The 19,387-nt window shown below is 45.2% G+C and overlaps 11 protein-coding genes across 11 annotated transcripts; 5 read left to right on the plus strand and 6 right to left on the minus strand.

Moving 5' to 3' along the window:
- The first annotated feature begins 2 nt into the window (after positions 1 to 2).
- Positions 3 to 1,001, plus strand: BABINDRAFT_124463 (uncharacterized protein). The gene has a single exon (XM_019126970.1). The coding sequence runs from the start codon at positions 219 to 221 to the stop codon at positions 849 to 851; it is 633 nt and encodes a 210-aa protein (XP_018985834.1). The 5' UTR covers positions 3 to 218; the 3' UTR covers positions 852 to 1,001.
- Positions 1,002 to 1,151: 150 nt separating this feature from the next.
- Positions 1,152 to 2,102, minus strand: BABINDRAFT_34690 (uncharacterized protein; the record flags this gene model as incomplete). Its single annotated transcript, XM_019131686.1, has 2 exons — positions 1,152 to 1,838; positions 1,872 to 2,102. 2 exons carry the CDS (start codon positions 2,100 to 2,102, stop codon positions 1,152 to 1,154), a joined length of 918 nt encoding a protein of 305 aa, XP_018985835.1.
- Positions 2,103 to 3,198: 1,096 nt separating this feature from the next.
- BABINDRAFT_160781 (thiosulfate sulfurtransferase) lies at positions 3,199 to 4,168 on the plus strand. Its single transcript, XM_019128445.1, has one exon. It carries the CDS (start codon positions 3,280 to 3,282, stop codon positions 3,745 to 3,747), a length of 468 nt encoding a protein of 155 aa, XP_018985836.1. The 5' UTR covers positions 3,199 to 3,279; the 3' UTR covers positions 3,748 to 4,168.
- Positions 3,996 to 4,470, minus strand: BABINDRAFT_160782 (uncharacterized protein; the record flags this gene model as incomplete). The annotated part of the gene is made up of 2 exons (XM_019128446.1): positions 4,181 to 4,470; positions 3,996 to 4,043 (listed from the first exon to the last, which is right to left on the minus strand). Coding segments are annotated over exons 1-2 (167 nt in total), but the record flags the coding sequence as incomplete, so codon positions are not given.
- Positions 4,471 to 4,604: 134 nt separating this feature from the next.
- On the plus strand, positions 4,605 to 5,507 carry BABINDRAFT_160783 (rRNA-processing protein). Its single transcript, XM_019128447.1, has one exon. It carries the CDS (start codon positions 4,622 to 4,624, stop codon positions 5,468 to 5,470), a length of 849 nt encoding a protein of 282 aa, XP_018985838.1. The 5' UTR covers positions 4,605 to 4,621; the 3' UTR covers positions 5,471 to 5,507.
- Positions 5,508 to 6,067: 560 nt separating this feature from the next.
- BABINDRAFT_160784 (glutamyl-tRNA(Gln) amidotransferase subunit) lies at positions 6,068 to 7,595 on the minus strand. The gene has a single exon (XM_019128448.1). The coding sequence runs from the start codon at positions 7,568 to 7,570 to the stop codon at positions 6,104 to 6,106; it is 1,467 nt and encodes a 488-aa protein (XP_018985839.1). The 5' UTR covers positions 7,571 to 7,595; the 3' UTR covers positions 6,068 to 6,103.
- Positions 7,596 to 7,876: 281 nt separating this feature from the next.
- Positions 7,877 to 8,806, minus strand: BABINDRAFT_160785 (uncharacterized protein). Its single transcript, XM_019128449.1, has one exon. The coding sequence runs from the start codon at positions 8,771 to 8,773 to the stop codon at positions 8,129 to 8,131; it is 645 nt and encodes a 214-aa protein (XP_018985840.1). The 5' UTR covers positions 8,774 to 8,806; the 3' UTR covers positions 7,877 to 8,128.
- An 807-nt stretch (positions 8,807 to 9,613) lies between these two features.
- Positions 9,614 to 10,820, minus strand: BABINDRAFT_179873 (uncharacterized protein). Its single transcript, XM_019131106.1, has one exon. It carries the CDS (start codon positions 10,772 to 10,774, stop codon positions 9,671 to 9,673), a length of 1,104 nt encoding a protein of 367 aa, XP_018985841.1. The 5' UTR covers positions 10,775 to 10,820; the 3' UTR covers positions 9,614 to 9,670.
- A 672-nt stretch (positions 10,821 to 11,492) lies between these two features.
- On the plus strand, positions 11,493 to 12,095 carry BABINDRAFT_166132 (uncharacterized protein; the record flags this gene model as incomplete). Its single annotated transcript, XM_019130398.1, has 1 exon — positions 11,493 to 12,095. One exon carries the CDS (start codon positions 11,493 to 11,495, stop codon positions 12,093 to 12,095), a length of 603 nt encoding a protein of 200 aa, XP_018985842.1.
- A 1,470-nt stretch (positions 12,096 to 13,565) lies between these two features.
- Positions 13,566 to 16,198, plus strand: BABINDRAFT_160788 (uncharacterized protein). Its single transcript, XM_019128450.1, has 2 exons — positions 13,566 to 13,750; positions 14,152 to 16,198. Exons 1-2 carry the CDS (start codon positions 13,642 to 13,644, stop codon positions 16,134 to 16,136), a joined length of 2,094 nt encoding a protein of 697 aa, XP_018985843.1. The 5' UTR covers positions 13,566 to 13,641; the 3' UTR covers positions 16,137 to 16,198.
- Positions 16,199 to 16,539: 341 nt separating this feature from the next.
- On the minus strand, positions 16,540 to 19,034 carry TOK1 (Tok1p). Its single transcript, XM_019128451.1, has one exon. It carries the CDS (start codon positions 18,770 to 18,772, stop codon positions 16,769 to 16,771), a length of 2,004 nt encoding a protein of 667 aa, XP_018985844.1. The 5' UTR covers positions 18,773 to 19,034; the 3' UTR covers positions 16,540 to 16,768.
- Positions 19,035 to 19,387: the final 353 nt, after the last annotated feature.

A 19,387-nucleotide genomic window follows, 5' to 3' on the forward strand; every position in this document is an offset into this window, starting at 1 on the left:
CCCAAATACTAACCTTTCAGACCACTTGCGATTGCGGTATACTTGCACAGAACCTCCTTCCAATAGCTATCGAGTAAGTCTTGACGGTCGTCCGTACGAGAAGCTATACATTAAGATACCCGATAACCTAGCTACTTTTATTGCAAACCAAAGAGAATATACCTCTAAACTTTGCGTTTGGTATACCTGTCCACTTCTGGGTCATAGCTTGCACCCCAATGTCCTACGCAATTCCGATGTATCGTGAGATCGAATCCAGTGACTGGAGCTCCCTCGTGCGCTATCATGTTAACAGTATAAGGGAAACACTCTCCACACAGTGTTCTCAAAGCTCCAGTGATGACTGGGTTTTTGGTATCAAAGAGTACTTTACATACAAATACTTAGCGCCCCAAGTGTCCAAACAAATCACGTATGCGAACAAGGAAGCCAAGTTTGATGAAGACGACGCTTCTACCCGCTTGGCCTTTGCATTGGTCTCGTCATGGAAAGGTATCACCAAGGTGGAGATCCTCGATATTATCGGCACTATTGAAATTGTAACTGCATCGGAGAATGGTGGGTCTAGCGGGGTGGACGAGTTATTGACAGACTGTGAGAAGATGTATAAGGTGCGGTACTGGCTCTCAGAGCTACGGGCCTTGCGAGTCTACACACGGATGTTGGAAGGAAAGGAGGTATTTGGCTTGGATGTGACGAATAATTTGGAAAACTGTGTCTTGCGGAACGAAGGTCCAATAATCTGGTTGGCTATCTGCCAATTAGAGAAATTGGTGGAGTTGCAGCTCAGCTCGGAGAAGTTGAAGGAAGACGAACATTTTAAGGTGGAAACCATCCGGCAGTTTTGTTAAAGGATAACTTTGAAAGGAATAGATATTGAGCATCCATTAATAGCGCAATAGTGCGCCAGAGACATTTTCTTACGATTGCGTAGCGGGTAAGCTTGAGTCTGAATCTCCAACATTCCTTTGAAGCCATACGAATAGATTTTATGACTACCCACGACCACGAAGAGAAGTCCAGACTCGTATTTCTATCATACACTTACACAACATATATAAATAGATTTTTGGATGTATGTAATCGGTCTACAGGACGATATAGCGTTGTCTATAACCAGGAACATTAACCAAACTCCAGGAACCTCCATTTTACTCCTTCTTGGTCCCCACGATCTTACCGTTCGGCAATCTTCTGACCCCATCTGTCATCTTGTTCTTTCTCCTCTCCTTCGCATCTTCGTTAGCATTCATGGTGCTCTCCAACTCCACAATCTTAGCCTCTTGTGGCGTCATCCCTGTGGAATTCTCCTCGCGCGGCTGCAATTTCCAGCTTTGGTTCACCCTGCCGGCGGTGAAATTCCACACCCAGCGCGGAAACGTGCACCAGATAGTGTCTCTCCAGGATGGAGGCCCGATAGATTCTGGGTCTAGCAAGTATTGGGTCGAGCTATCTTCTGGGTCGAGCAAATACACGCTCCCATCGTACTTGATGATAAAGGTCTTGCCATCCGCCTCGCTACCGACCTTCCTATCTGAGAAGTCAGTCGGGATTCCGTTTGGCCACGCCGCCTGCTTGAGCTGCTGAATCATGGAGCGCATACGCTTCTGATCCTGCTGGCGGTTGATTTTGAGCGACATGTATTGGAACCCACCGAAGACTGCGTACAAGAGCACAAACACGAGCATGGTGCCAGGACGGAACTTACTGTACAAGTAACCGGTTGTGGTCTTCTTGGGGAATCCCTTGTCCAAGAAGTAGTTGTATCTCTCGCGTTGCTCCGCGTCTCTCAAGATGGAGCCCACCACGGAGAGACGCAGGTACCGCTGTTCGGCCTTCTTCTTGACCTTTTTATCGGCCTGGGTTTTGACTCTGATTTTATCCGGATGGATCTTGCGCGAGAGCTTCTTGTAGGCCTTGTTTATTTCATCCCACAGTGACTTCGGGCCTTTCTCAAGTCCTAACCATGAATAGAAGGTTGTTTCCGGACCCAAGTCGCGCTTGACAACGTCGTTCAACTCAAACAATTCGTAGTCTGTAACCGACCAGGCAGCTACAAGAGACGCCACAAGGGTAAACAAAAACGCAAGTTGCACCTTCATTATGTAGTTGAAAGAAGTCTCAGAAGGGGTTTTAACAGGCTGGAAGCAGCTGATTTTGAGCAACATAGAGGACACATAAAGTAAACGTAACTGTCTGAACGGTTTGGGCGCACACGACCGAGGCGTGCATTTCAGCATATGGGGCCAAACGTGTAACTAAAAAGTTTTGTTAGAAGAATCCCCATTTTGTTTTCCAGCCAACAATACCTGGTGGTATTGGAGCTTTCACATATCACGTAGAAACTTGCCTGGTGACTATTGTATATGTGACGAACAGCAAGACGTACTCTGCGTTTTGATAACCCACAAAGTTTATGTGCTAACGTTTACTCCGGTTAAAACCTTACAATGTTAATGCATTAATGGACCTATGGTCCTTGAAAACCAACCCTTCGGCCTATATGGCAGCAATACTCCTGCCAGAGAGGGGCGACAACTAGCCTATTAATTTCTTAGCGCAATGGGGAACCTTAAGCGTACGACAAGAAGCTGTAACCTAAGACTAGGATGGCTCTCAATCAGAGCTACTCATTTCCCCTGGCTTATTCCTCGACGTGATAATGAATTTATTCATGGCTGCCCGCTCAGTACGCATACAAGCCCTTATTTCATTCAGGGATCCATAGTTAACCCCGATTTCCTAAACTATTTCTGAAAGTTTATAGGCTATAAAAACGTGAACTGCTGCTGCGAATGTATTCTAGCTTATTCGAAAATCGGAACGTTCGGGCTAATCTTCGCCGATTGACCGGAGAAGCGCGCGCTTGTCCATAGTGCTACTCCCCTCTCTTGGATGCCCTGCGAACTGCTCGGACAATAGGTTGAACTGCGATCTTGGGGGATCTCGGAGAATCTCGGGGTCACCGCCACGACGATTCACCCGCGGTGCGGCGCTACAGCCTCCATGTGCCTGGATTGGGACTGTGGCTCTGGAAGCACGCACTAAAAATATTCGCCCTCAGTTTTTCGTGCCGGGCACTGGTATCAGTAGGTGCTCCGAAAAGTCTATGTCACATTGATAGCAGACAGCAACCCCCATATTAAGCTAGCATCTCACGATACCACAATGTTTTCCTTGAGATCTGTTTCTACCCATTCTGGCAAGTTCTTATTGAGAGGGTTGGCCACTCAGACCGCCAGATCCGCCTTCATCAGACCGGCTTTCCGCGCCACCCCAATGACCCCTGTTGCCCGTTCTGTTGCTTCTCGTGCTGCCGTCAGATCCTACTCTGTTATCTCTCCTGAATCTGTTGCAAAGCTCTACAACTTCGAGCAGATGCAGAAGGTTGTTACCGCTGCCTCTCCAGACGTTGTTTTGGTCGATGTCCGCGAGCCATCTGAGTTCGAGGCTGGCCACATCCCAGGTGCCGTCAACATCCCATACAAGAGTTCCCCTGGCGCCTTGGATTTGAGAGCCGAGGACTTCCAGGATCTCTTTAACTTTGATAAGCCAGCTAAGGACAAGGAGTTAATCTTCTATTGCCTTGGTGGTGTCAGATCCTCTGCCGCCGAAGAGTTGGCCAACACCTTTGGTTATGAAAACAGGGGCAACTATCTCGGCAGTTTTGAAGAATGGTCCAGGTTGGGTGGTGATGTCGTCGCCCCGCATCCAGTTGAGGCTGAAGAAACCAAGGCCAAGTTGTAAGCACACTGCTCCCCTCCCTCCCCTAATGTACTTATCCACAATCCCCGACAATTGGCCTTGCCTTTTGCCATCTGTTATAAATAATTAATATCTCTACAAGTAAACCCACCCACCCAGGAAATTTAAGTGGATTGTAAAGTAGTAAGATAGAGATATGGCGTATGGAGTTCTAGATGTCAAGATCACTCATAGAGGAGGTTCTGAGGGATACCGGGGCTTGTCCGATATACTGTGATTAAATGTGTGATCGTATCAATCCCTCTGGGATTCCTGTTTACTTACTTTTAGTGACCATGCTGGAGTTATTAGTTTCTTGTTCCTTTCATTTAATACTTGAGAGTTGGGTGAGCGCCAAAAGGTCTCGAAGTGGCGCACGCCGCTGTCTCGTGTTTGATGGCACGCTTAAATAGATGTCCTATCAACCATGACGTACTTAAAAACTAGGAATGTGGCTAAAATGGATGTAAATTGAAACAGAACGATATTGGATAAACCATTGCAAGCAAAGACCGAGACCCATGCTCTTAGCGCCAATATGTAACAAGCCTTACGAGCAGCGTTGCCGCCACCTGCTATATCCATAACAGTAGCCCTATGGGCAGCTGATTATACCAAAAATACCTAAAAATTATTTGGCCCACCACTTTGATTTCTTCGAGCAACCCCTCAAAAATCAAATATACTCCCCGCATTTAGCGTTTATAGAAACAGTCGGACATAAACCTCCAGGGGTAGAACCTGTGGCTGACCTCAGGCCCAAGGGGGGTCGCGATGCCCTTAGCTGCAGGATGAATAAAAAATTGCAGCACTCTATGCATAAAATATCGCATGAACCTCACTCTATGCAACTCCTCCTACAACTCTTCACACAACGATGGCGAAACCTAAGTCCAAAAAGTCCGTTAAGCCGCTGGTATATGAATCGGATCAATCTGACGAGGAGTTTGGTACCAGACGCCAAAACGACTCCGATTCTGATGACATTTCCAGCATCTCCTTTGGGACTTTGAACAAGGCGCAAAAGAAGATCCGCGATCAGGAGAAGAGCGAAAAGCCTAGCATACATAACTATGACAGTGACAGTGATGTCCAAGGCGGGTTTTTCGATGGAGAAGATAGTGACAGTGACAGTGACAGTGACGGTGCCCCTACCTCCACGTCCACCAAGAAGCACAAACACGCGCCAAAGGAGTCTTCATCTAAGAGACCGGTCAAAAAATACAGAGAAATCCCCGGCTTAGACATCTCCAAGTACAAAGAGAAGTCCGTAACCAATGATATCCGTTTCAACCCGGCGTTCGGTGCGGCTGACTTGTCTTATACCCGTGACAACTATCGTTTCCTCGACGAGTACCGTCAAGACGAGCTCAACCAGATGCAGACAATGCTTAAAGATCGTAAGTCGAAACATCTTTTGAAGCAATGGGAAAAGGAGGATATTCAGTTCAAGATTCAGTCATTGCAGTCGCGTGTGGACACATTGAAGAACAGAGACTTGAACGAACAGGTGCTCGCACAGCATAAGCGTGAACAGCGTGCAAAGGTCAAGAGTGGGGAACAGACCAACATGTTCTACTTAAAGGACAGTGAGAAGCGCAAGATGTTGACCAAGTTGAAGTTCGAAGGCATGAAGGGCTCCCAAAGAGAAAAGGTGATGGAGAGAAAAAGAAAGAGACGTTTGGGGAGAGAATTCCGGGAGTTGGAGTTCAACCAGAGGGGTTGAGCACACTTGTGTGTCTGTATATGTATATTAGTTGAGCTTTAATCATTGAAATATTTTTGCATGTGCGTATAAGGGTGAGGTTGAATTCTCGCGAAATTCAATTAGGTAAATAGGTGCCATTTAGAAGAAGCTTTTGGTGATTCAAATGGAAACGTTTTGAGCATTTTTCAAAAGGCCAACCTTGACAAACTTCGTAAGTATAGAGTACTTCAGCTAAAAACAAGTAGGAACGCTCTAGAACTGCAATATGATGCTCATTTTGAGTAAATGAGGACGGGAATTGGGTGGTGCCGCATAGAAGCATAGCATAAAGCCAGAAATGATTTAAACCCCGTGTAGAACATAATCGTGATATTATAGATATTGTATATGGTGGAACGAAAACCAGCGTGTGATAATCAAGAACCAAGATTATTGGTGTATCGAATAATTCTGGGGTTGTGGTTTCGCTCCTCCTCAGAAGTTTGCTATAGATTGAGAGACAAGACCTGTCTCGCTTTGAATGACGCTTAATGTTACCAATGCTTATGCTAGGATGCAACTCAAGCTATGATGAATGGTTAGCACCAAAAATCCATTAAATACATCCGGCCTAGTAGACTAATATGCATCATTATTATTTATATACAAGGTCTACAACGACAAATTCATTACCTCTTCACCCATTTCCAATACCGCAACGTCGTCGCCGAATTGTCCCATGACTTGAATTCCTAGTGGCATATCCTTACCCCCAACAGGCACACTTATGCACGGCAAGCCAGATAAGCTGCCCGGGACGGTCAACACATCGTTGATATAGCCATAGACCGGTGACTCTTTCAATTGCAATTCGTAGATGTGTAACTTGGGGGTTTCCTCCGATTGCGTGGGTGAGATGAGTACATCCACACCTTGAGGATTTCCCTCCACCGTAGCAAGAGCATTGTTCAAGCGGAAAACTTTGTTGAATTCGTCGGTTAGCTGCTTACGTAACTGCAAGGCCTTCAAAAAGTTGTTCTTGTACCCGTCGGATGAGAGGTTGTAGTTCCCCAAGAGAATACGCTGTTTCACTTCCGGGTTAAACTGGGCCGACCGGGTTTCGGCAAACATGGTTTTCTCGCTCCCCTCTTTCTCTATATCGGTTTCAGCGTCACGGTAGCCGTATCTAATCCCGTCATATTTAGCCAAGTTGGAAGCTGCCTCCGCAAGTGCTAGGGTATAGTACGTAGGCAAGCTCTGCTTCACTGCCGGGATCGACACCTGCTTGATGGTATAGCCCTTTTCGTGCAACTTAATCAACACGCTCGCCCACACATCTCTGATCTCAGGAACCAATTCTGCGATATTGAACTCGAGCGGAATTCCAATGACTAATTTTCCGCTTCTTTTGCCAACAAACGTCAGAATTGTTTCTCTCATATTATTATCAAGACAAGTCGGGTCTTTAGTGTCATATTTGTCCAAGACCATATAGACATCTCTAGCTGTAGCGACATTACTGGCCAACACACCTACCGTATCGAACGACTGGGCATATGGGATTACACCCCATCTGCTCACACGCCCGTACGATGGTTTAAGCCCCACAATACCACCGTGGGTAGCAGGATTTCTAACGGACCCACCAGTGTCGGTCCCCAAGGCGAAGTCGCAAATACCCGCAGCCACAGCAGCCGCAGAGCCACCGGATGAGCCACCAATGATGCGCTCCGGGTCCTGGGGGTTACGGGTGACGCCATAGTAGGAATGTGTAGTGGCAGCACCCATGCCAAATTCGTCCATATTCGTTTTCCCAACCACAGAAGCACCAGCTGCGTAGAGGAGGGACGTGACAGTGGCGTTATACGGTGAAACGTAACGCGACAAAGCGCGCGAAGAGCAGGTTGTGGGCTCCTCCGTCGTCGCTATGTTATCTTTAATCGCACAGAGCTTTCCTGCAAGAGGAGAAAGAACTTCAGCCGATGAAAGCTCCGAGTACTGGGCCTCTAGCTCCAGTGAAAGTTTTGTAGGATGGCGGTACGATGTAAAGATATTGAAGTTTACATGCGCAGAACGGAGAGTCTTCAAGCGGTTTACCGACAGCTGAAACTGCTTCGTGAGTTGTTTGTTTGTGGGCATTGCCGAGGAGAGATGTATATAAATCTTTGGACGCCGTTTCCTGGAACTGGACAAAAAAAATGTTGTGGTTCATGTTGAGCGTTCTCTAGGTGCGTCGGTTCAGGCACTCCCACGCACTGGCTCATGGAAGGTCTACGGAGTTGTCATTTAGACGGAAACTCCCAGACAACTGTCGTAGTATATTATATTATCTTTATTGCATAGAAAAAAAGGTGAAGTTTACCTTGGTGGGTCATACACAGGTATAACTCACAACCACGCTTTATACCTTTGTATTACAAATCAATTGATTACGATTATTGGATGGCTCGAAGATGGGATAAATGGTGACATCATACATAGACTCATTACAAATTTATAAACAATCAGCAAAAACAGAAACTCTGCGTAATTCGCCGTGTCTGCCGGCCTGGATCCAACTGGAATACCCAGTTCTAGTAATCATACACGGATATCAGATATAACCATCGGACATGAGTTAGCTTAACGACACATAAACCACTGGAGAATCCAAGATAACTTCCGTCCTAAAGTTGTGTTGAATGTCCCATGTGTACCTTAAGCGTGATGCTGTTTCTCACCCAAAAGAGTCTTCTTCTTTAAGTAGTGGTCAAACAAAATGTAAAAGCTTGGAACATACAATACCAACACCAATTGCATGAACAGCCTGAGGGTTCCATCCACGTACCTCAATTTCATAAAGATCAAACCCCACTCGGCTACCATTCCCAATGGTAAGGTGAGCAAAAACTCGTTTGCATAAAGAGTTTTGAGCCAGCTGTTATGGACAGATCCGCGCGACAACTTATAAGTGTAGAACGCAAAGCGACAGATGTTAGAGACAGACCACAGAACGATTAAAAGGCTGAACAATCCGTGCTTCACAATTTTAACATGGAGCACATCCCATACGAACCAACACTTATGAGCCTGGACAAATATGCAGAGGAGTCTGTTGCGCGAATTCGAAAGCCCGAGAATGGTGTTTATGGTCTGAATGGCGGCGGTAAAGGTGGTCACGTAGATGAAGAAATCGGCAATGCCGCCGGGTAAGAACTTACGGCCAACAAGGGGAAGGAGAAGGAGAGTACGGAAGAGCACACTGACCCATAGGAGAATCTCCACTATGTTGAAGATTTGCAAGTGGGCGCGGGCCTTGGTGCGACGAATCTGGACCGATGCTGGTTTTTTTGGATCGGTCATTGTGAAGGCAATAATGGCTTTGGAATAGAATGCCAATCGAGTACTTTTTGAGTTATGTTGGGTAGTATTTGTAGATGGAAGGAATTGCTTCGCTTCAACATGTGCAGTGGAAAAGAGCACATTGTCTTCGCATACGTAATAACGAAGTTTGAGGTGTACGTCTGTGTATCACGTGTAGGGCTTGGCTGAGGCTATGCCAGGACTGAGAGCCTGTTCTACAGAGTAGATTGAATTATTCCACAGAAAGATATTTTATTTTACTTATACAGAGATTTAATATCCTATGAATATTGATAATATTTGAAAGAGTTAAAACAGGTCAATTCTCATTAAATGGTTAAAAGTGACCCCAGTTGTCCAATAAAGGCTCATGTAAAGTATGCATTTATATCAGACAGGTGATGTGACTTGGTAGTTGCTTATATATCTTGAATCCAGTGTCAGCTAATGTTTCTGAAGTTCTCAGTTATACATCCAGGGCCTGTTCAAGACTCTAGTTGTTGTATTTAAAAAGTTGGACAATGCTTATATTGCCCAGATCATAGGTCTAATCAATCGTAAAGGGTGGGCTATTTCTATAGGAAGTGGTCTGCACAAGAGGAATTACAGGGCCCTATAAGAGCACCACGGAGGATTTATCCTTAGCACTTACTTTTATTTACAGAAAATAAGATAAAGGGTGTGTGCAGTGAACTATGTTGTATCTTAAACTCTTCAGCACTTTTTTGATAAGGCCGCACCAACGAACAATGATACGGCCATACCCCCTTGCAGCCACGATCACTTAAGCCAGTGGAAAGATTTCAGAACCTTTCCACCTCCTACAGCAGCCTTCAATTAGTTTCTTCCAACCATCACTTTTACAACTAAATAAACGCTCTTGATTAATACACACACTCATTTAATAACAAGCTGCACAACGTCCTCATCATGGACGATGTGGGACAACCCACACTTCTGTGGGGAGTGCTTAGCAGACGAACCCCAGACTAAGGCATATTTAAACCCATTCTTAAAGTCCTTGTGGATAGAGTCGCATACCTTCTCGATACTCGAGTCATGTCTGACAACCATCGGGTCATCCAACTTCGGCAAAATCCCCCTTCTCTTGGTGTACAACCGCGTTAAGTTCAAGTTCTTCCAAATGGCCTCAACCAAGTCTGTGATCCCCAAATCTAACTCACACGACATGACACACGTTTGTGGCTCTCTAGCCAAGCGGTCAGTCTCCTCGAGCGAGACAGCATCTACCTTGTTGTACACATACAAGCACTTGACGTAAGTGATGTGATCCTCGTTAATGATGTCAATGAAGTCATCAACTGTACACTCCGGATCGCGTACCAAGATATCCGCGTTGTGAATCTTGTAGTCTTTCAAGATGGCGTAACAGATCTTCTCCGACAAGTAGGTTGGCGGCGAGGTGGAGTTGAATTTGATCCCACCGGTCTTTTTCACCCGGAAGTGGATGTTTGGCTTACTGCAGTTCAATCTGATCCCCACAGACTCCAATTCAGCCTCCAAAATTTCACGTTGGTCGTTAGATTTGGTGGCATCCAACACCATCAAAATCAATTCCGCCGTCTTGGCTGTGGCCACTACCTGTCTCCCTCTACCCTTACCCTGGGAGGCACCTCTAATAATCCCGGGCAAATCGACGACTTGAATCTCTGCACCATGATACTCCAATACACCCGGTACCGAGGTCAAGGTTGTGAAAGCGTAGTTAGCAACTTCCGACTTGGTCTTGGTGATTTTCGAGAGGAATGACGACTTACCGACAGACGGGAAGCCAATCAATACCACTCTTGCATCACCCGACTTTTGTACCTCAAATCCCTGCCCCGTTGAGCCCCCGGAACCGGCCGCTGGCTCCAACAACTGGCGTCTGTATCGCGCGAGCTTACCCTTCAACAACCCAATATGGTACTCAGTGGCCTTGTTCTTCTGCGTGCGCGACAACTCAAGCTTAATTTGCTCAATCTTTTCGAGAATACCCATGATGTGTGAATGTGTGCTGACTGGTTTTCAAGGGGGTAGTACTGCTAATGACAATTCGTGTAAAAATAGCGGTCGCCCAACAGACATTAATTTTTTTCTCCGGTATGGATAGTGTGGCACGGGAAGGGACCATGAGTGGCGGTACAGCACCGCCTTCCCCAGCTTCTCTGGAGGGATCACCAGACGGCGGATGATGTCAGTCAGGGGTGACCATATCAAGACATGCACTTACTCTTCATCTGATCTCTAGCATTACACCAGAAAACCACAAATAACCGGTGCAATACGTATTAAGTATCAAAGCCGATCAAAGGCCGATAAAACGTCTCTCCACCGATTAGGATCAAACAGCACAAGATTCATCGCCCACCCCTGGTAGCTAAAAGATTACCAAAGATAATTTTCCTATTCATATATCATTCGGCCTTACTGACTTTTCGCCGGTCATTGAAACATCTCGCTGGATAAACATCTATCTTAGGGTCTTCGAAATACATTAACAGAGCTGTTCTGTGATTCAGTTTCCGTATCCTTTTCAGTGAAAGGTATCTTTTGCATTCTCAGCGCCAAGTTTGACCCAATCTCCCGTGTTCTTTTTTTCTCTGCCCAGAGATACCCACGACTTCCAAGTATTCCATTCTGGCATTCTTGAAGCTTGTCCTGACTCAGCCAATCGTACCTGACAGCCACCCATCCAGTCATACTTTCTAGTTCCCTAATGAGCTACAAAGACGACCCACCCTCCTACGACGAGGCTGCAGGCCCTATTCGTACCAGTCTTCATACAGGTACCTCTACAGCAGCTCCAGGAAACTACCAGCCGCCCCGCCACCGTCCTCGAACTCCACCAACGCTGGCTCAAACACTCCCAGACTTGTACAACCCTAACCCGGATCTTTTGTTCAGGTACCCTACCAAGTATTTCTGCCAAAAATGTAAAAATTACGGATATCGGTCCGACAAAGGCAACAAACCGTGTAAGGACTGCTGGAAGAAATTTCACCGCCCGATCACCTCATCGTCTTCGGGGGGACACTATAATCCCCCAGCCCAAAAACCGGCACCCGCCCCAAGGCCTCCACAGCACATATACGCCCCCACGTATGTTCCAGCCCCACCAGTAATTCAGTATGTCCCACAAGTCCATTATCAACCGGTATTCTACCCTCCACCGCCAAGACCCAGAGTAGTGAGGCCCGGAGATCCGTCAATCGGCGGAAGATTGTGCTGGCGTTGCAACGGGAGTGGCAGGGTCATGGGGATGTTTTTATTCGACGACGAAATATGCTACACGTGCAATGGTGTCGGGAGAGTCTTCTAAATATGAATGATTTATTTCCTTTGATATTACTTGAAATGACAATGTGACCAATGCTTTTATTTCTATCGACTGCTCCTATGGGAAAGTCCCTTAGGCGTGTTGTTACATCCCCCGGTTATGGAAAGCTTTAATGATTATCGATGATATTTTTACTATAAATGATTTCGGTTTACATAACCAACGAGTGTAAAGTCGCTGCTAAACTCACCGACCCATGCACGTAGCCTGGTTTATGAGAAAGCTAATGGAGTACGTGTGCCAAATTTCAATTTTTTTTTTGGAGGATATTCCTACTTAATAGCTATTTTCGCTTCTACGTCGTATTTTAGTTTGAGCAACCCGGTGCATTGTTACTGAGAGGATCTCAAACCAACATTCTATTACCGATGAGAGTTCTTTCCTTCCCGAGTGATAGTTCAATACTAACAAATGGGCCGGTAGATCGGACCCAGATTATGCGAATCAATCCTACTCGGTCAGTGTAGGTATGCGGGCACCGATATCGTGTTTGTGGGTGTTGACTTGCAAATCTCCTTGAATAAGCTTACTCAATGTGTGTTTATGGTTTATCAAGATTTTAGTAATATTCTCGGAAACAATTATTAATACTTCCGGTAGCAACACTTTCAGTTGACAGTTGTGCACATCCGTGTAGGTTGGTGTAGTATCACACACCAAGCGAAGAATAAATAGGACCCCTAAGAAATATAGCAGACTTTTAAATTTTTAAGAATGTACTTATATTTTGCTTTGTCCTAATGGTAAGATGTGTGAACATCGCATGTAAAAGCGGCCGAACGCGAATCAAGCGCTCTATCATTACATACCCTCGCGCTCAACCAGCCATAAAGCCTTCAGTATCAACACACCACCAACTAACCTACGATTCAATACGCATTATTTATATCCATAATCAACCTAGAGTCTTTTGAACGACCTTCCTCGCCAAGCCAACGCTTAAAAATCACTAATTCTTTTTGTTCGGGGTGGTACCCTTCCAGCCCCTCGAGTCGTTCTCCATGTATAGAAGCAGGCCATGGATTGCATGTGACGCTCCAAAATATGCGTACTGACAGCCGGTACAAAATCAATAGAATGTGAGACCACATGCAACCATAGACTACTTCTATGCAGGAATTTTATGATGTTCATTTACTTCTCCAAACGGTGAAACTCCAAAACAGTTACCGCAGGAGAAAGATATGTAAACTATATATTTATTTGAAACACTAATTACACATATACTGCCTAACAGTCCACAGCTCTTGCTCTATCCTCAGTATTGGGCCAAATAAATGATAGAAGCAAAACGTTAACAAACGATCCTGCATGCTTCTTGATTTACGCTTCGGTTGCTGCGTCTTAAATGCCAAAGAAGGTGCCAGGGCTTGTGGTTAGGAGCCGTACAGGCGAGATATTGTTACTTTCCCTGTTTGGGGTCTTCCTTTTGTGCTGGTGCAACCTCTTGGAATTTTTTTAGATATCTCATACTCATATATGGTTATACTTAACCGATTTCATTTCAGATAACCATTCCACTAATAAAATGTCCAACATGCAATCCGACTGGAATGGCGAGATGCCACTTGAAGAGTTCCACGCCATTGCGAAAGATGCCGCCCAGAACACGCCGAAAGAGGCTCCAACCCCACAGCGTATGTATACAACCACGGCCAATTGATGCTGACAGTGAGTTATGAGTATAAAAAACCATGAAATACTACGCATTATTACCGACGATGGGCACAATTGATTCACAAGCGCGATCGAAGAAGTGCAACTTAACGTTCTATCGGGACGTAAAGGGTCAAGATATACCCACTCCGTTGGTGTACCCAATCTTCCAGATCCATGCCACTGTATTGGTACACCCGAATAGTGTGGTATGGCTATTCGTTATATTCCTGGAAATACATCCCGTGTAATATTTCCTGTTGATGCCCTTGAAATTATTTTCCCTGTAAAACGTGAACCCGATTCTCTGCTGGTACCACTTATAACAAACAATTTGATAGGTCCTGATTCACTATTCCTGTCAGTTACTAATACATTCTAGCAATTGGTTCCCCTTCTCTCGACGTGAGATGTGGCCCAACCCTCCGTTACTGTGGTAGCATGGAAAACGGCACCAACAACTACAGAGGTTCTATCTTACTTGTTGTCAAAGGAGAAACTGCCCCTAGCATTACGTTTGCTCTCGGTGCCAGTCGCGATAATTCTTCCACTACCGATGGAGAGTTCCCGGCTACCAAGATCTACTCGGAAGAAGAGTTCAACTTCTACCGCTTCGAAATCTCCTTGGAGTTGCAAGAATACGAACAGCAGATCAGATACGCGGTCAATGGCGAGCATAGACCTCAGTACCAGTTCTACCTCCCATCTATTCACCAGTCCATGAATATTGTTTCTTACTCCTGTAACGGCTTCAGTTTGGGGACTCCCCCAGATAAATTCAAAGGCTCGTTATGGCACGATGTCTTGCGCAAGCACTCCAAGTTACCCTACCATGTCATGATCGGTGGCGGGGATCAGATCTATTCTGATTCGGTCAAGATTAAGTGTGAAACCTTGAAGGCCTGGACAGAGGAACATAACCCAATCAAGAAGCATCTGGCCGGCTCCTCCCCGGAGCTTGTGGCTGAACTCAAGCACTACTACCTTAACCACTACTTGGACTGGTTCGGAACGGGGTTCTGGGAGGGTCTCAACGGGACCACTTTGCAGACTTCCTTCACCCTCGCGATGTCCCTGATTCCTAGCATCAACATTTTTGATGATCACGACATCATCGATGGGTTTGGTAGCTATGCTGACAAGACCATGGTCAGTCCTGTGTTTAAAACCGTGGGTAATGTGGCTTACAAGTACTACATGCTCTTTCAGCACCACACTCACTTAGACGAGCCTGTCCACGGCTCTGCGGAACCGTCTTGGATCTTGGGTAAAGCCCCCGGACCGTTTATTGAACAGAAATCGCATTCCACCTACATGCGCTTGGGTAAGGAGATTGGGTTTTTGGGGCTTGATTGCCGTACAGAGCGTAAAAAGCACCAGATCGTACGTGAAGACACCTACACGCTTGTCTTCCAAAGACTCCAAAAAGAGGTTGAGGCTGCTGGGGGGGCCATCAAGCACTTTTTGGTATTGCTTGGTGTGCCAATTGCCTACCCCCGTTTAGTCTGGGTGGAAAAGATTCTCAATTCCAAGTTACTTTTTCCTCTTCGGAAGCTTTCGCAGAAGGGAATTGTCGCCAAGGGTCTTGTCAATGAGTTTGATGGTTCAGTCGAGCTTTTGGACGATTTAGAGGATCATTGGTGTTCTATGCACCACAAGCATGAACGTAACTGGTTTATTGCTCGTCTTCAAGAATTTGGAGCTGCCAATGGGATCAGAATTTCCATCTTGTCTGGCGATGTTCATTTGTGTTGCATTGGCCGTTTCAAAACCAAGTTACACCACCACTTAATGCAATCGGTAAAGTACGATGAGAGGAACAAGATGGTGTTGAATAACCCAGAGAACGACCCCCGTTTGATGTTTAATATCATTTCCTCCGCAATCGTCAATGGTCCACCACCAAACCCAATGGCCACGTTGTTGTTGAAGCGCACCAAGGTCCACAGGTACGATCACTCCACAGATGAAGATATAATTCCGTTATTTACCCATGATGTGAACGGTGAGAAGAGAGAAAATACTCTGTTCTTGAACAAGCGTAACTGGTGCGATATCGTGCCATTGGCTAATCACGATCAAAGACAGAAGGAGGTGAAGGAATTTAACGTTGATGGTGTCAAGTATCTCCGTTGTATTCCAGGACCAACAAAAGGTAACGTGGATTTAGATATCAACCGGAACCCCGATGCTAAGCAGAATGAGAATTTGCCAGCGTACCCGTTGACCGAAAGCTCTCTTATTGTCAACCTACATGTTGAGAAGGACCCGGAGGATTTGGAGTCGGAAACTTTTGACTACGAGTTAGTGGTTCCAGAATTACTTGAGAAACATAGCTTGGAAGAAGTAGGGGTCAAGGTATTGTAACACGATTGTATACTTTTTTTTTTTGACCAGCCGGGGTATGGGGTTAGTGCCAGTCTGTCAACACCAGCTAGCTTGCTGTACTATTTATTTATTTATTGTTATGTATTTATTTTGCTTTATTCTCTTTTTATCATATATTTATTCTGAAGCTCAATAATCAACGTTTTAGGGGTATTCAATCTGTACGGTTAAGAAATCTTAGCATAGGTTGATCTGCTATGTTTTCACTTCCCATAGAGTACTACCAGATTCATGCATATGACTGGTCACATCGAAAGCAAATGACAAATACAAGCTACTAAGCCCAGTACAGCGGCAAACAAGATATTACACTGCTAATCGATAGTTATCGTAACATCACTAGTTGTCGTCCATGTAGTGCAGAGATGAAGCTTCAGATATGAACCTTTGCACGCGACCTGGAAGTTTGCTTTACTCCGACTCTTAAATTATAGCTCGTTAAATTCATTTACAGCGATTTGCTATAGCGTAATAGATCAAAGGTTTGCAACATACACACTACACCAAGCATGCTGGCCATGATATAGGACAGGGACTGGGTCAACACTTGCTTTCACCCACCTCTCTCAATTTACTGTCCAGAAATTTCTTGGGGAATCCGCTGGTCTCTTCTAATTGTTTTTCTTATTAGAAGTAATCACAGAAGCTTTTTCGTCATTCCCCCACTCGTTGTCAGCAATAAATCCGGGTCTCGAGTAACTAATCAACCGTTTCTTCACAATCAAATTAATCTTATGCTGTAACGCTTCAAGATATCGGTACAAAAAGTATTCCGATTCGTTAATAGGATATTTCAACGGCGACAGTTTGCTGATCCAGAAATTAGGATCAATGTCCTCCCCGGGATCCTTTCTTAACCGTGGATTAAGCAGTAAGAGGGAGTGCCATTGATTGTACAGGTAGTGTCGTGGGGCTTCATCGGTCGACATGGTGATAAGAAGTTTTCGGACATGGTAAATGATTTTGACAAGGTCAAGTAAATCTTCAGTATTATCAAGTTCATCGTCAGCCTCGCTTCCATAGTCTGGACCCAAATCATCTATGAATTTCTGAACATTGGTGTTCACACGCTTAATATTTGTCATGGAACTCTTGTCTGTGTTATCGCTTGTAATGGTATCATTTCGCAACAACGTAGCTAGCTGATCATAAGCTACTTTGATTCCTTCATCCACACGTTCTTTATTTTGAAACATTTCTGGGTTCAGTCTCCCCACTTGCGTAGAAGGCAGTTTGACCAATCCAACTAATTGCAGTGGCCATCCAATCAATTCTTGGAAACGTTCAGTATATTTCCCAAACGAAGAAATAAGAGTGTCACTCATGTTAGAAATAAGCATTGTCATCAAAGGGACCGCACTGAGTGCCCAAACAACAAAGAACGGCCTTCCGGCGACGGTCGCGGGGGCGAAGTCCCCGTACCCGATGGTCAAAAGACACAAGAAGCAAAAGTAGACGCAATCAAAGATTGGCCAACCCTCAGTGCAGTGAAACACTACTGCTCCTAGCATCCAAAAACAAATGAAGGTCACTAGAGTGACGATTAACGAGATGTATTTCTGACTGCGGAGTTTCTGCACCCTGATGGTATTCATCATATCGAACATTTCCTCCTCGGTGCATTCAATCTCGTGATCCGCAAAGGCCCGGCGCCGCTCGCGTTCAATATGGTTCCAGATCATCGTTGGAAAGTGATCTGAAAGAATGATATCTCTAATGGTGGATATAATCAAGCCCAAAATCAATAGCCCAATCAATGCAAATACAAGTGTTAAACCCTTGGATGCATGTGTTTTCGGGGTAATATCGCCTAACCCAATGGTGAGGATGGTTACCGTACAGTAGTAAAGCGTTACACCATAGCTGTGGCTCATCAAGTGTGAGAGGAATGCGGAACCGATAGAAAGCCATGTGGAAAGAAGGAGGGTCTGGAACATAAGCGACCTTTGGTACGAGTCCAAGTTAAACCTAGCAGAGTACTTTCCTAGCAAGTAACCAATAAAGTTGACAGAGAGAACCAAGGAGGATGTCATATAGATTATCGCTGTAAGTACGCCATACCAGAAAGAATCAGTGGGAGAATACTTATTTTCACGAAAGGAAGTGACATGTGTGAGAAGCAAGATAACCATAAGGATGATGGAAGCTATAAACCAGCCAGAGATGGATACTATCTGAGCTCGTTTGTAGTCAAAGCGCTGTGAAAAGTTGAGCAAAAGGGAAAAGTTTGCAATGAAGCCTAAGGCTAGAGAAACTGCGTTAAGAGCGGTTACCCAGTGGTAATCTTTGATATCGGTATTGGACACAGAACTTCTGCGCCAGTTCAGGACCAAAGCAGCGATAGAGGTCATACTGGCCAATGGTCCCATACAGGCAGCGATGATAGGGAAGTATGTTGCAATAGTAAACCAGATAACAAAGTGTGGGTCTCCTGGTTTAATCGTGAGGTCTTTTAACGACATGTGGTTCACATTGAGGATCTTTCGGGGGATCTTGAAATCTTCGTCTTGAAATTGCTGGACTGCCAAAAGTTCCAGGAGAGCTTTCTGGAATTCCGCATTCTCAGACGGCGTAGATGAGATCATGATTTCACAGTCGAGGGGTTGTGCTGACATAATTTATTAGGAATAGACTGTGGATATAGTTGTGATTTCTGAAGGAGTAAAAGACCAGATGTAATGTTATCAATAACGAACTTCGGAAGCTTGTTGAGTATAATTCTAGAGAAGCAGCGGGGATACGTGTTTCAAGTATAGCTAATGTGACCCCGTCAGCCAGATGATGGGTGTATAGGATGATGAATATTATCGTGGTACATCAATCTGATGTATCTCTTAGCTGGAATCGCTGGTAGCAAAGACTTGGTGTACCTATTTGGCGAGTGTTTTCCGTTCCAGAGAAATAAGTGGCAAGTGAATTTATCGTTCGCGTAGATAAGCGCGCAGTCATGGAGCCGGGATTCGGAAGTCATTCTTTTTTTCTTTTTTCATCCTTCTGTATGCACAGAAGGAATTAAGCTTTGGCTCCATTCTTCCACCAAACATTTTCTTATCAGCAACCTTGCGCAGTGACTCTACAGGGAACGATCGATATATCAGTGTAAGCTAACCATTGGGCCACCTTTAAAGTTCGCTAGTCTGTGAAGATAAAAAGTCTAAGATGAAGTCATGTCTTTCTAGTGATCCTATACGCAAGGGGACATTATATACTGTCAGTCTGGGTACATGCAT

The sequence above is a fragment of the Babjeviella inositovora genome, assembly GCF_001661335.1.
Source record: "Babjeviella inositovora NRRL Y-12698 unplaced genomic scaffold BABINscaffold_4, whole genome shotgun sequence".
In the NCBI taxonomy this organism is placed as follows: domain Eukaryota; kingdom Fungi; phylum Ascomycota; class Pichiomycetes; order Serinales; genus Babjeviella; species Babjeviella inositovora.

Excerpts from the sequence above, each read along its gene's own strand:
- BABINDRAFT_160781 (XM_019128445.1), top strand. The coding sequence starts at position 3,280 with ATGACCCCTGTTGCCCGTTCTGTTGCTTCTCGTGCTGCCGTCAGATCC.
- BABINDRAFT_160783 (XM_019128447.1), top strand. The coding sequence starts at position 4,622 with ATGGCGAAACCTAAGTCCAAAAAGTCCGTTAAGCCGCTGGTATATGAA.
- TOK1 (XM_019128451.1), bottom strand. The coding sequence starts at position 18,772 with ATGTCAGCACAACCCCTCGACTGTGAAATCATGATCTCATCTACGCCG.
- BABINDRAFT_124463 (XM_019126970.1), top strand. The coding sequence starts at position 219 with ATGTCCTACGCAATTCCGATGTATCGTGAGATCGAATCCAGTGACTGG.
- BABINDRAFT_160785 (XM_019128449.1), bottom strand. The coding sequence starts at position 8,773 with ATGACCGATCCAAAAAAACCAGCATCGGTCCAGATTCGTCGCACCAAG.
- BABINDRAFT_160784 (XM_019128448.1), bottom strand. The coding sequence starts at position 7,570 with ATGCCCACAAACAAACAACTCACGAAGCAGTTTCAGCTGTCGGTAAAC.
- BABINDRAFT_160788 (XM_019128450.1), top strand. The coding sequence starts at position 13,642 with ATGTCCAACATGCAATCCGACTGGAATGGCGAGATGCCACTTGAAGAG. Across the intron at positions 13,751-14,151 it reads AGAGGCTCCAACCCCACAGC|CAATTGGTTCCCCTTCTCTC; the intron begins GTATGTATACAA and ends AATACATTCTAG.
- BABINDRAFT_179873 (XM_019131106.1), bottom strand. The coding sequence starts at position 10,774 with ATGGGTATTCTCGAAAAGATTGAGCAAATTAAGCTTGAGTTGTCGCGC.